Source organism: Myotis myotis, unplaced genomic scaffold (genome assembly GCF_014108235.1).
Source record: "Myotis myotis isolate mMyoMyo1 unplaced genomic scaffold, mMyoMyo1.p scaffold_m19_p_21, whole genome shotgun sequence".
Taxonomy (NCBI): domain Eukaryota; kingdom Metazoa; phylum Chordata; class Mammalia; order Chiroptera; family Vespertilionidae; genus Myotis; species Myotis myotis.
The window spans coordinates 5,736,224-5,749,979 of NW_023416326.1; the positions used below are offsets into that span (position 1 = coordinate 5,736,224).

The 13,756-nt window shown below is 40.7% G+C and overlaps 1 protein-coding gene across 1 annotated transcript in view; it reads right to left on the minus strand.

The window, feature by feature from the left end:
• The window catches only part of DNAH14 (dynein axonemal heavy chain 14), a 137,304-nt gene extending 124,248 nt beyond the window's left edge, over window positions 1-13,056 (minus strand). Inside the window, exons 1-8 of the mRNA XM_036355199.1 lie at window positions 12,944-13,056; window positions 10,927-11,084; window positions 9,302-9,448; window positions 6,393-6,523; window positions 4,342-4,494; window positions 4,051-4,163; window positions 1,269-1,331; window positions 220-364 (exon numbers count right to left, since the gene is read on the minus strand). Of these exons, the coding sequence (XP_036211092.1) occupies window positions 220-364; window positions 1,269-1,331; window positions 4,051-4,163; window positions 4,342-4,494; window positions 6,393-6,523; window positions 9,302-9,448; window positions 10,927-11,084; window positions 12,944-13,020 (987 nt within the window). The 5' untranslated portion in view covers window positions 13,021-13,056. The remainder of the gene's footprint in view (window positions 1-219; window positions 365-1,268; window positions 1,332-4,050; window positions 4,164-4,341; window positions 4,495-6,392; window positions 6,524-9,301; window positions 9,449-10,926; window positions 11,085-12,943) is intronic.
• Window positions 13,057-13,756: the final 700 nt, after the last annotated feature.

The following is a 13,756-nucleotide window of genomic DNA, read 5'->3' on the forward strand; positions in this document are numbered from 1 at the left end:
AAAAAATTGATTTCAGAAAGGAAGGGAGAGGGATAGAGAAATAGAAACATCAATGATGAAAGGGAATCATTGATCGGCTGCCTCCTGGACACCCCACACTGGGGATGGAGACCACAACCCAGGCATGCGACCTTAGCTGGAATGGAACCTGGGACCCTTCAGTCCGCAGGCCAATGCTCTATCCACTGAGCCAAACCAACAAGGGCTACTTTTTCCCACCTTTACAAGGCACATGGCAGATGAATTATCTTCACATTCATCATCATTTCTGCGATTAAAAGCATCTTCACAAAGTCCCTTTACGTAAAGCAAGTAGCTTTGAAATAACTCATCAGCCCAGAAAAGATGGCAGTACAAAAATGACCTGAAAGTTAAAAACATTTCCACAGACTTTATCATCTCTCCTTCAGAACGAATGAAGTTAATTTAGAGATAACTAGTATAATTTGCTTCATATGCCTAGAGTTAACAGGTATTACATCTACCACCCTGTCCTGGTTGTCGTATTTTACCACAGATTTGCAAGATGTTACCACTGGGGAAACTGGGCACGGGGTCCCTCTTCATCATTTCTTGCAACTGCATTTCAGTCACAACAATCTCCAAGTAAAAAGTTTAGTAACAACGACAGCAATGAAACTTGGCTATCAGATAGCCTACAAAATAGAAGTCACTGTCATCCATCTTGGATTACTGAATCACTCCTCTTTTTGAAAGCGAAAAGTTAGATCGAGTGACCAAGGGAATCTCGTCCTAGGCTCTTTTTTAAAAAAATATATATTTTATTGATTTTACAGAGGAAGGGAGAGAGAGAGAGAGAGAGAAAAACATCAATGATGAGAGAGAGTCATTGATCGGCTGCCTCCTACATGCCCCCTACTGGGGATCGAGCCTGCAGCCCAGGCATGTAGCCTTGGCCGGAATCGAACCTGGGACCCTTCAGTCCGCAGGCCGACGCTCTATCCATTGAGCCAAACCAGCTAGGGCTCATCCTAGGCTTTTCATAGCACTCTGATTCCCTTACAGCAAAGCATGGTGTACACGTGTACACACACACACACACACACACACACACCCCTACACATTTATATACACACATACATAACATTATGTTTAACAAAAATATTCAAATGCAGATGGATTCAACCTAATCATACATGTTATGGAATGTGACTTTCTAATCACCGAGCGAATATTAATTTATGTCTGCTTCCATACTACAATATTTAAAAATAAGGCTTCCTCTTGAGATTTCTATCAAGACTTACCTGCTTCTGTCCGTCTTAATTCTTTTAACAGTCAATTTCCAAGTAACAAATGCTTTATTCATTCTGAAAAAGAAAAAAAGACTTCTCACAGTCTATATTCATCAGTCACGATTACATCAATTCAGTAAAGGCTTGGTACAACCAGAAAATTCTCTAGGGCACCTCATCCATCCTGACTCACCTAAAGCAAATACTAAACCGTATCACTTTCTCCCAAACAATCAACAGCATAGAGAACAAGGCGTAAATGTAAATGAAAGTCATTATAATCCTCATAGATGTATGAGCGATTTAGTTGCAACACTCCAATAAACAGAAAAACGAGAAAAATACATTCTTTCCCCTTAAACATTTACTGGCTATTTTTAAAAGAGACTTATATTACAAGGGGAGTCAAGGTTCTATTTTCAAGTGATAATGAAATGAAAAGGTACATTGATAAGAAATCACGGTATAGTGGTAAGTAAACATGTAAGACAATGTCTGTCCTTTTGATAATATTGAATACGCATGCTTTCTTAAAAAGACGCATTTGTAATATTCGAAACTCAAAGGGGAGGAACTAAAAGGTTTCTCTGGTGATCATTCCTCACCCTTATTAAACTTGCTCGCTGTATTCTGTCTGGAACTTTTCTCTTTCAAGACCTCACGTGTGTCCCTTTTCATCAGCCATCTATTTACAACAGTCACACACACACACACACACACACACACACACACACACACACACACCTGTTTTCTCCATCTTACATATCTTCCTGGCCCTTCTCACTACCTGCAATGAGCTCACTGATTTACTTGTCATCTATCTCCCTCCAGAGACCAGAACTTCTCTAGGGACAGAGTCCTCGCATATTTTTCACATGGTTGCACCTCCAGGGCTCATGACAGTGGAACAGAACAGGCACAAGAAGGATCTGTTCAGTAAGTGAATGCTTTCTCTGCCACAGAACCCATTCACCTGTCTTACAGAAAGTTCTCTAGCTCCTTAGTTATTCCAACTATTTTCACAATATTAAAGGTAATCATTTAAAATGTTATTTCTTGACACTTTCTCATTCCTCCTCTGACCTCTACCACCTCCTCCTAGTCCTCACTCTCACCCTTGAACCCACAAAAAAAAAAAAAAAAACACGTAAATAAAATGTTATTTCTCTCTTTTCCTAGTCCCCAGCAGATAGCAGCAGACCACAAGAAAAGACACACATTAGAGAGGAAATTTAAAAAGTACAAAACAAGACACAAATCCTGGAAGAACAGCCGTCTGGGACTCCGTTGTGAAGGATCACAGTCTCAGGAATCCTGATGTGGTAGAAACTTCGAACTAGACACATTTTTAAATGATGGTCTGAATCAGTAAGCTGCTTTGGGTGGTGGGCACACGGTGCAACATACAGATCTTGTAACATAGAAGCACACACCTGAAACCTATGTGATCATGTCAACCAATGTCACCGCAATCAATTTAATAAAAAACTAGCTGCCAAGTTCCTGAATGCTGTTTTATTTTTTCATTAGAGGCTCAGTGCACAGATTCATGCACTGGTGGGGTTCCTTGGCCTGGCCTGCGGGGATCGGGCTGAAACTGGCAGTCTGACATCCCCGAGGGGTCCCAGATTGCGATAGGGCGCAGGCCAGGTCGAGGGACCCCCCCCCCCACCCGGTGCATGAATCCTCTAGTATGCACCAGGCCTCTAATATGCATATTTGATCTTTGGTTAATCTCCTCCCATCCTTCCCCCTCCCCCATTCTCTCTGAGATTCATCAGTCTGTTCCATGTTTCCGTACCTGTGCATTGAGTGTCTGCCTCCTGGTGGTCAGTGCACGTCATAGCTACCGGTCGAACAGTCACTTAGGCTTTTATATATATAGACTAGAGGTCCAGTGCACGAAAATTCATACACTCGCAGAGTGGGGGAGGGTCCCTCAGCCCGGCCTGTGCCCTCTTGCAGTCTGGGACCCCTTAGGAAATGTCCACCTGGGGAGCAGGCCTAAGCTGACAGTCAGACATCCCTCTGGCAGCCTGAGAGCCCTCAGGGGATGTCTGACTGATGGCTTAGGCCGGAACCCTAAGCCGCAGTTGGACATTCTTAGCGCTGCCGAGGAGGTGGGAGAGGCTCCCACCACCGCCACTGTGCTCACAGCCATCAGCCCAGCTTGTGGCTGAGCGGAGCTCCCCCTGTGGAAGCACACTGACCGCCAGGGGGCAGCTCCTGAGGAGCATCTTCCCCCTGGTGGTCAGTGCACGTCATAGCAACCAGTTGTTCCCGGTGGTCCCATCATTAGGGTCAATTTGCATATTACCCTTTTATTATAAAGGATAGTATTTCATCTTCATCTGACATTTTGCATATATGTGTGCTTTCATTATCTCTCACCCATTATAATCTAAGACCTTTGAGAGCTGGACAATTGTTTGGTTTGTTCAACAGCATCTAGAATAATGCCTGGTTTGTAGCAGACTCAATTAATATTCATTTAATAAATAAAGGGATGAAAAACAAAAAGTAAATTAAGGTCATTACAGTCCATTTAAGTTACTTGACTTTAAAATATCTTTTTCTTACAATATTCATCCAAAAAGATAAAATTAAGAGTTGTAATACTTAAGTGGGTAAGCTTCCTTTATCTAAAAAAAAAAAAATGTATAGACTTCTCCATTTCCTCTATAATTCCCCATAAATATGGCTTCACTATAGCAAAACCCAGACATCAACCAGCAGATTACTGTTTCAAAAGGATCACATTACAAACAATTGGGTTCCGTTTCATTCATCTCACCGAAAATTAGAAATGACCTTGAATTTTTGTAATATGTAGAAACATCTCCTTTCTATTAGCCATTCCAGAGTAGGTATGAGTTCTACATCTTCCACGACACCTATTTTGGTAACCTGCAGATAGAAGGCATGAAAGGACTTTATTTCTTTAAAATATATGAACTATCTTCAAGAAATAAAGAAAGCCTGTGTTTATCTCAGAACCACTTATCTGTATAATTAAGCATTTTCTCTCTCTGACCCCCACCGCCTCATCTACAGCCAAACTTGATTTTCTTTCGTTATATATTACCTTTGAAACGAATGAAGCAGTAACAGTCCAAAATTCTTTGCAATTTCTAGCTTTGTGGGCAGAGACCACCTGAAGATTGTATGGATTATAAAAGACGTTAGGGTCTTTCCGAGGAAGGCAATATACAAACTCGCCATCATCTTCCAAAGGTTTCTGAGGTTAAAAAAAAGTTTTTTTCATTAACTTGACCAGATTAAGTAGTAAAATGGCTGGACCCATTACTCAGTAAACTGAAATGTCAATACAGATTAAAAATAATATTGAGAGAAAAGCTAACATAAAATTGTGTCTAATCAGAGTTCAACAAGATCAATCTTAAGATTTAATTTTCATTCTTATAATGTGGTAAAAAAAAATTCATGAAAATTGATCTGTATGCTTACTCATGCCTGCTTATTTTTTTAAAAATACATTTTTATTGATTTACGAGAGTAAAGGAGAGAGATAGAAACATCAATGATGAGAGATGATCATTGATCAGCTGCCTCCTGCACACCCCCTACTGGGGATTGAGCGTACAACCTGGACATGGGCCCTTGACCAGAATTAAACTTGGGACCCTTCAGTCCCCAGGCCGATGCTCTATCCACTGAGCCAAACCAGCCAGGGCCATGCATGTTTCTGAACCCAAAGAGCTCATACCTTTGCCAGGTATGTTGCACTTCCAGGAAATCTGTCTGCCAACACCAGGAGCCTTTTGAGCATATGAAATTTATCATTTCTTTTGATAATGATGATGGTTTAGTATAACTAACAGCTAATATTTGTCAAGCAATAAATAGTTAATGAGTAAAAAGTGTTCTACATACGTATCTCTACAACCACAGAATTTTATATATATATATAATTGATTTTTTTACAGAGAGGAAGGGAGAGGAATAGAGAGTTAGAAACATCGATGAGAGAGAAACATCGACCAGCCGCCTCCTGCACACCTCCTACTGGGGATGTGCCCGCAACCAAGGTATATGCCCTTGACCGGAATCGAACCTGGGACCTTTCGGTCTGCAGGCGACGCTCTATCCACTGAGCCAAACCGGTTTGGCTACAACCACAAAATTTTTAACGTCTTAACGTTAATCTCTTAAACTGATCTTTTTAATCTCAGTAAACAGATGTATAAATTACTATGTTGGGAAGTTAGGTAATTGGAGAAAAGTCACAAAGTCAGAGAGTGGCAAGGTAAGCATTGGAACACAAGGCTGACCCTGAGCCCATGTTCTGAGCTATTGCAATGTACTCTCGTCTCTCTCCCTCGTTCACTTGAGGGCCCGAGAAATCAGACATTCCCCGCTAAGAAAGTTTTTAAGTCAAATTTATTTACTTTAGCTTTGAAACTTCTAACTTTTATTGATAAAACTCTGTAAGAAAGTTTCATTTACGGGGGGTGGGAAGGGCCAGGGAGAGGTCAATGGGGGGAAAAGAAGACATATGTAATACTTTAAACAATATAAAATTTAAATTAAAAAAATTTTCATTTAGCCTTTTCTGGATAATTAACCTTTATTATAAAAGAGCTCTTAGTGTTACTTATTCTAATTCAGTGAATGATGCCTTCAGAGGCTGTTGAACTGCTTAAACAGCTTCCAGTGGCTGTAATTTTGAATTTTGCATCCAGCTTTCCACCAGGACTTCTTTTTAAAATCACAAAAATCTGATAAACATGAAGTTAAGAGTACATTCCAATTTCAGGCAGATTGATTTTCTTACCCATTCCATTCTTTAAATAAGCAAAATGAAGTGATGCCAAATACTTTTTATAAGCATTCACCATGAAATGAGATTATGACTTGATATTAATATGATAATGATTCTAATCCTATATAATAAAAGCAAAGCATGCAAATTGTCCCCTCGACCAGGAGTTGTCCGGGAGTTCGACCAGGGGGTGGGACCAGCGGGGGAAAGGGAGGAAGGCCCAGCCGCCAGGGACCCTACCAATGCATGAATTTCATGCACTGGGCCTCTAGTGTAGTATAATGAATGATATCAAGATTAAGATACAGTTTCAAACATTAACTTTTATAGTACACAGTTGGATAAAATAATACCTTTACAGTAATCTTCTGAACTGTAGTTTCGTGATTCCTGTAATCCAACTTACAGTGCGGTAATTTTGTCTGCCACCCAAGCTTTCTTCTCAGCCTGAGGATATGTCTAATCACATTGTCATCCTCTGGTTCTGGTTGAGAATATTAAAACAAGATCCAATGTAAGTGCCAGTATGGGCATCGCTTAAGGGTATGTATACTAGTCCAAATTTTTCTACTTAGAGAACAAATTTCAATGGCAACTTACACTGGAAGTTTACACGGACAACACAATTGGAAGAGAAAATATAACTTAAGATTCAATTTTAACTGAAGCTGGAAAGAAGATGTAACATTTTTTCCATTTGAGAAAGAGATCACCAAAGACCTAGTGACACAGGTGACCAGCAAAAAGAGACACTAGCACAGACACACAGTCAGAAGGATCTTCTTAACAGAGGCCTACGCAGGGTGAGGGCAATGGGGTCAGCAGAGAAGGGATGGCTACGTAAGATGCAGCTCATCCTCCTGAGACTACTCATCCCATCGACACCTTTCAGACCAAATCTTTCTTGCTCTCCTAGCAGCTGACGATGCTCTTCTTGAAACATTCACTTTTCTTGGCTTTTGTTCGCCAGGCCCTACAGGTGGCCCTCTTAGTCCTGAAACATCTTTTCTCGGGAAAACAGATCATGGGAGGAGCGTGCCAGACGCCACGCTGGCAAAACGGACAAGGCCCATGAAGTCGTGCAAGATTTCTGTTCCTCCAGAATTCACAAACACTGGCTGATCAAAACAACTCTCTCGCGAAGGATGCAATGCGGTTTGCGCGATTGTATAAAAGGGTGTCAGGAATTTGGAAAGGCGTCGCCTGTCAGAGTTAAGTTCCCCTTTCAATTTTGTGCTCGAGGCATTGACTAGTGGCCTATGTCTTGTCAGTTGCTTAAACAGGGAAACACATTTAAAATAGTTAATTGAAAAGAAAGCCGGTTAACATTAGGTATAAAAGAGAGGAGGAAGAGGAACGGAAAACTGGTATAAGGAAATCGTACAAACTACGTACGCACGAGTAACATCATAGACTCGGATATAAAAACATAGAAATCAAAGCAGTGTGGTGTTGGCATAGGAAAAGAAAAACAGCTATGACAATTTATACAATACAATCCAGTAAGCGAAAAAGTGGTATTTCAAATCAAAAGAGGAACTGGGAAATTGGTTAGCCATTTTAGAAAAACATGCAGTTATCTAGGCAAGCATACATAATTATTATAAGGTGAATAATAATTATATGTGGATTAGAAATCCATATATAGATGGGTTAGAGAAGTCAATGTAGAAAATAATAGAAATATTAGAAGAAAATATGGGAGACTATGTTTATAAACCTGGAATAGCAAAGGCTTCCTGAAAAAGAATCAAAATATGTTAAATAAAAAATGGGAAAATATCAACTGCTGGCAAGGGTATTCCTCTTATGCAATATTGTAAAGTAAAAATTAAATACATTCATTCTTGATGGTAATTTGGCAGATTTAATAGAGTTGATAAAGACTGCTGGGAAATGGAGTCGTCCAGAATCCTATATAATAAAAGGGTAATATGCAAATTGACCCTAACAGTGGAACGACTGGTCACTATGACATGCACTGACCACCAGGGGGCAGACACTCAACACAGGAGCTACCCCTTGGTGGTCAGTGTGCTCCCACAGAGGGAGCTCCACTCAGTCACAAGCTGGGCTGACAGCTTCGAGCGCAGCAGCCATGGCGGTGGCGGGAGCCTCTCCCGCCTCCTCAGCAGTGCTAAGGATGTCGGACTGCGGCTTAGCACCCGAGGGTTCCCGGGCTGCCAGAGGGATGTCTGACTGCCAGCTTAGGCCCAATCCCCCGGGGAGTGGGCCTAAGCTGGCAGGTGGACATCCCCCAAGGGGTCCCGGACTGTGAGAGGGTGCAGGCTGGGCTGAGGGACAACCCCCCCACACCGAGTGCATGAAGTTTCATGCACCAGGCCTCTAGTGTAATATAATCACAGGAGTGACAGCCCAGCATCACCTTTGCTTTATTCTATTGGTTGGAACCGGTCACAGGTCCTGCCCACATTAGGGGAGGGGATTAGACAAGGGCGTGGACACCACCACATCCATGCGGGTTTTGTGCTTAAAAACACATGAAGCCTGGGTAGTGAGGGGCCCCAAAGTTCAAGCTTCAGTAACTTTATGATGAACGTGCCCTGGACCATGGCACTTCAAGTGAGAAGTCTTTCCTTTTCCTATAAAACTTAAAATATTAATACAAATAAGAATTTCCGGTAGAGAGAGAGCATAAACTGGAAAATGCTAGTGGAGATAAATCTGTTTAAATGAATTACTTATTGGGGGATTTAAACTTTTTGTCAAAGACGTAAGCCTATTAAATGTAGTAATTCCAGAAAGCACCACTGAAAGTATAAAATAAAACCATCGAAGTTTATCTTATTTCTAATTCTATAATCATAACCTTCAGAGATTTGTCTTAAATAAAAACAGTGATTGAACAGTCTGTCAACTGTTTAATCTCTTGATATTTTAGGTTTTCAAAAAGATTGTAAATAATTGTTTAAGCAGCCAAACACAAAATGCAGTAAGACTGTTCTAAAAGCAGTGGTTCTCAACCTTCCTCATGCGGCGACCCTTTAATACAGTTCATGTTGTGGTGACCCCCAATTTCATTGTTACAAACGAACATCATTAAAGCACAGTGATTCATCACAAAAACAATATGACATTATAGATGTGTTTTCAGATGGTCTTAGGCGACCCCCGTGAAAGGGTCCCGACCCACAGGTTGAGAACCGCTGGTCTAAAATCATTGTGCAATAGACGTAAGCACACAAAACCGCAGCGTAACTTGAAAAAGTATCGAGTCTTCTAAACAAGGAATACCACGTACCTGTCCTATCATAGGACACAAGCCTTTTCTCCTTGGCTTTCGGAGAAGGACAAGTTTGATCCTTTTTTTCCTTTGATTTCTCTTTCTTTTTCTGGGGAACTGGTTTTGGAGCAACAACCTGTTGAGTTCTACTTTCTGGCAGATAATCTGAGAATCAAACCATTATTAACTGAATAACCACAGAGTAATCCCACACACCAAGCAATACAGTTGATCGTTATATCGTTAACGGATTTACACAAGCTCTGAGTCAAGACACCGCGGTTCCCAGCGCAATTATGAGCTGTACCTCTGTCCTGCGGTTTGCTCTGTAAGTTATCAGTCTGTTTTACTACACCCACCTTTGAAATAAGGATTGTAGGGTGATGTAAAGATTAAATTGGTAAATATATCTAAAGCACACAGCAAGTGCTTTCAAAGGTAAATGTTAGCATTTGATTTTACTATTACAAAAAATGTGAATCCTCATTACAGATCACATACCAAACCCCTTTTTATTAGCTGTCATTTGGTAACTGAGCCCAGAAAAATGTTTAGATACAAGTTCAGAAAAGTTACAGCGGGCCTTTTTCTCATTCCTCCTATGACTTGCCTGATTGGTGGATTTTTAACATGAAGAAGAATGGGGGAGTTATTGACAATAGGGTTTCTAAAAAGCAAATACATTTTTCTCCTCATTGACTTAACAAATATTTATGTAGTGCAAGGCACTGAGCAACAATCAAGTAGGTGATAAGACACAGAAATGACAAGCAAAACAAAATGAGTACAAATGAAACAGTAAGTTCAATTTCAGCCAATATTCCCAATTTGGGGGGGAGGGGGTTGTGAAGGGGTGGGGGTAGGGAGAAAGGTGGCAACAGCCAGAAGGCACTGGGATTTAGGAGAATGTTGTCCCCAGGGAAAAAAAGATGATACTCGTGAAAGAGTGATGTGAACTGTAAATTGCTACAAGAATGTCACATGTTCTTGGTGGTGGCAGTGGTAACGCTGTTATTTTTAATATTATGATCAGTATTTAGATTATGTTCCCTTTATATTTTTGAAATATGTTTTTCTTGATTTTTGTTTGTTTGTTTTAGAGATAAAGTGAGAGGGATAGAGAGAGAAATATCAATGAGAATCATTGATCTGCTGCCTCTTGCACGCCCCCTACTAGGGATCGAGCCTGCAACCCCGGCATGTGCCTCACCAGGAATCAAACTGTGACCTCTTTTTTTTATTTTTTATTGATTTTTTACAGAGAGGAAGAGAGAGAGAGATAGAGAGCTAGAAACTTCGATGAGAGAGACATCGATCAGCTGCCTCCTGCACATCTCCTACTGGGGATGTGCCCCCAACCCAGGTACATGCCCTTGACCGGAATCGAACCTGGGACCTTTCAGTCCGCAGGCCGACGCTCTATCCACTGAGCCAAACCGGTCTCGGCTGTGACCTCCTGATTCTTAGAGCAACACAACCAGCCGGGTGATTATGTCCCCTTTAAAAAGGCAAGGTTTATATTGAAAGATATTGCTAATTGCCATGACTAAAGAAATACGTAGTATTTATATGTATTTCACTTGTTATCTTGACTCAATGCTATCAAACTCCTTTTCATCTCCATAAAAGAAAAGTCAACATGCCTGGATAGTAATCATCTGGGTAAAAAACTTCTGTTTTTTCTGACTTCAAGGATGCAGGACAAGGTCTACAGGTCAACGTTTCGTTTTCTGTCGTTGGAGCTGGTTGATTCTGCGATGGCGCGACATATTGGTAATTCTGCTCTTCGTAGTGGACAAATCTACGATGACAAGGAAAAGAAAATGCTATGTTTGACATTCTCTGGAACTTAAAAGCACACGTCTTTATTCTGTACTTTACAACACAGTATCTATCACTGCCAGCGATTTTTGATGGGTGCTTTGGTAAGCAGGTCTGATGAGCCTATTCAAACGCTAAACAGGTCTAAGTGATGTTATCATAAATTTGTAAAGCTGGAAGGGACTTGAGAATCCTCACTCTTTGCCGACATGTATGTGTTGTCTGTCTTGTTTGGGAAATATCTCCTTATTCCAAGGTAACTGCAAAATTCTCTCATATTTTTTCCTAACAGTTTTAAAGTGTAGCCTTTCCCGGGTCTGATAACTCATTCATAAGTTCTTAAATCCGTGATTTTTATTATGGTGACGGTCGGATAATCTTTATCTCCTCCTCCAACTTTCTTTGGGTGTTTTGCCCTCTGCATACAGAATTGTATGCCACTTGAAATGACCAACTATAAGCCAAACAGTACAACCTGGTAAGAATTCCATGCATTGCCAGTCAGATAACTTAAACTGCTCAAGCTTTAGCTTGAAGTTTATAGTTTCAAAGAAATTACTGAATTCTTATATGAATATAACTATTAAAGTTTTTCAAAAGAGATTCTCCTAACCTTAAATAATCATATATGAGCTGACTTTCTAAAATTTATTTTTAAAATATATTTTTATTTATTTTAGAGAAGAAAGGGGAGAGGGAGGAGGAGGGAGACAGAGAAAGAGAAACACAATGATGAGAGAGAATCATTGATCGGCTGCCTCCTGCACGCCCCACACTGGGGATGGAGCCCACAACCCAGGCATGTGCCCTGACTGGGGAATTGAATCGTGACCTCCTGGTTCCTAGGTCGACGCTCAACCTTTGAGCCAGGATGGCCGGGCCAACCAAGCTGACTTTTAGAAAATAATCATATGACATGTGAGTTTTAAAAGGTTACCAGATGTGAAAGTCACAAATATATACATAATTGTAATAAAGTCATACACTTCCCATGAATGTGAATGTCTTGTAAGCAGCTGAAGGTACCTAAGCTTTTTGCATGTGAAAATGTGGTTAATGTGCTCATAGCTGGAGTAAGGAAACTACTATTGTTTTTTAAGTGGAACTGAACTGAAATATTTTATTTCCAGAAAAAGAAAGTTTTATTCAGTTCAGGTTGCTCCCTCTAATTTCTTAAAGCTGACTGTTAGCTCATTATAATTTTTTCAGCCTTTCTTATTTTATAATATACATTTTTATGGCTATAAATTTCTCTCTAAACACTAACGTAGCTATCTCACACAGTTTTTACATGTGTCGCATAGTTAATGCAGTAGGTAAAGGTCCCCCCCCCTTTTTTCTTTCTTTTACTATATATTCAGTTCTAAGTTTTTCTAATTTCCTTTAGGGGTAACTCCTTCCATCCATGAGTTATTCATAAAAGTATTTGTTATTTTTTCAGATAAGATGTTTCATTCCCAAAGGTATGGGAGTTTTCTACATACCCTCTTTATAACGGATTCCTAATTTATCCATCTGCTCCGAACGGCCATTTTCTACCCATATCCATACCCAGAACCAACAGCCTTGGCCTCCCTGGGATTTCTCAAATGTTGGTTAGTTTCTCCCATCCATCAACCTTGTTCTCTCTCTCTTGGCATGTCAAGGTGGGTCTGGGGGAAGGAGCCAGCAGACAGTGTTAATCTGCCTATCTCAATAGGTCCCACCCTCCAGTAGAGTAAGGTTTTCCAAACTCGAATCCTTACCAACCCTCATATGGCCTTTACATTTTTTCATTGGCAGACTGACATACTGCTAGATATATATTGTTAACATTTTAACAGTTATATCTTATTTTACCTTAATTTTTTGTTGCTTTGTCCCTCATTCGTGTCTTTACATATTGTTGTCAAATCAGCGGGTATATATGATGCCATGTTTTTTTCCGAATAAAACTAGGAAGTCATAGGCTGTAAAAAAAAATGTTTTAATGTCAAAGATGATTTCACAACTATGACTATAGGAATTCAAAACTGCACATAGAACCCTGGCAGGTGTTCCCAGTGGTTAGAGCATCAGCCTGCACACTGAAGGGTCATGGGTTCGATTTCTGGTCAAGGGCATGTCCCTGGGTTGCAGGTTCGACCCCTGGCCCCATTCAGGGCATGCGTGGGAAGCAACCAATTAATGCGTCTCTCTCACATCAATGCCTCTCTCTCCCTCCCTCCCTCTCTCCTTCCTCTTCAGTGGTTCTCAACCTGTGGGTCGCGACCATCGGAAAACACATATAGCCTATCAGATATTTACATGACGATTCATAACAGTAGCAAAATGACAGTGATGAAGTAGCAACGAAAATAATTTTATGGTTGGGGCTCACCACAACATGAGGAGCTGTATTAAAGGGTCGCGGCATTAGGAAGGTTGAGAACCACTGCATGTGGTCTCTACTGTCTGTCCTTGGTTTTCAGGGTTCTCTCCAGCCAGTCTTCAGTTGATTATTCAGGGTGTTTTTTCTGTATTTTAGTTGTAATTGCAGTTTGGTCCTGGGAGTGTGTCAGTGTAGCATCTATTTACTCCACCACCATTTTTAATCTTTCCACTTCTGGGAATTGATCGGAAGAAACCCCCAAACACTGATTTGCACCCCTATGTTTATGGCAGCGATATTTA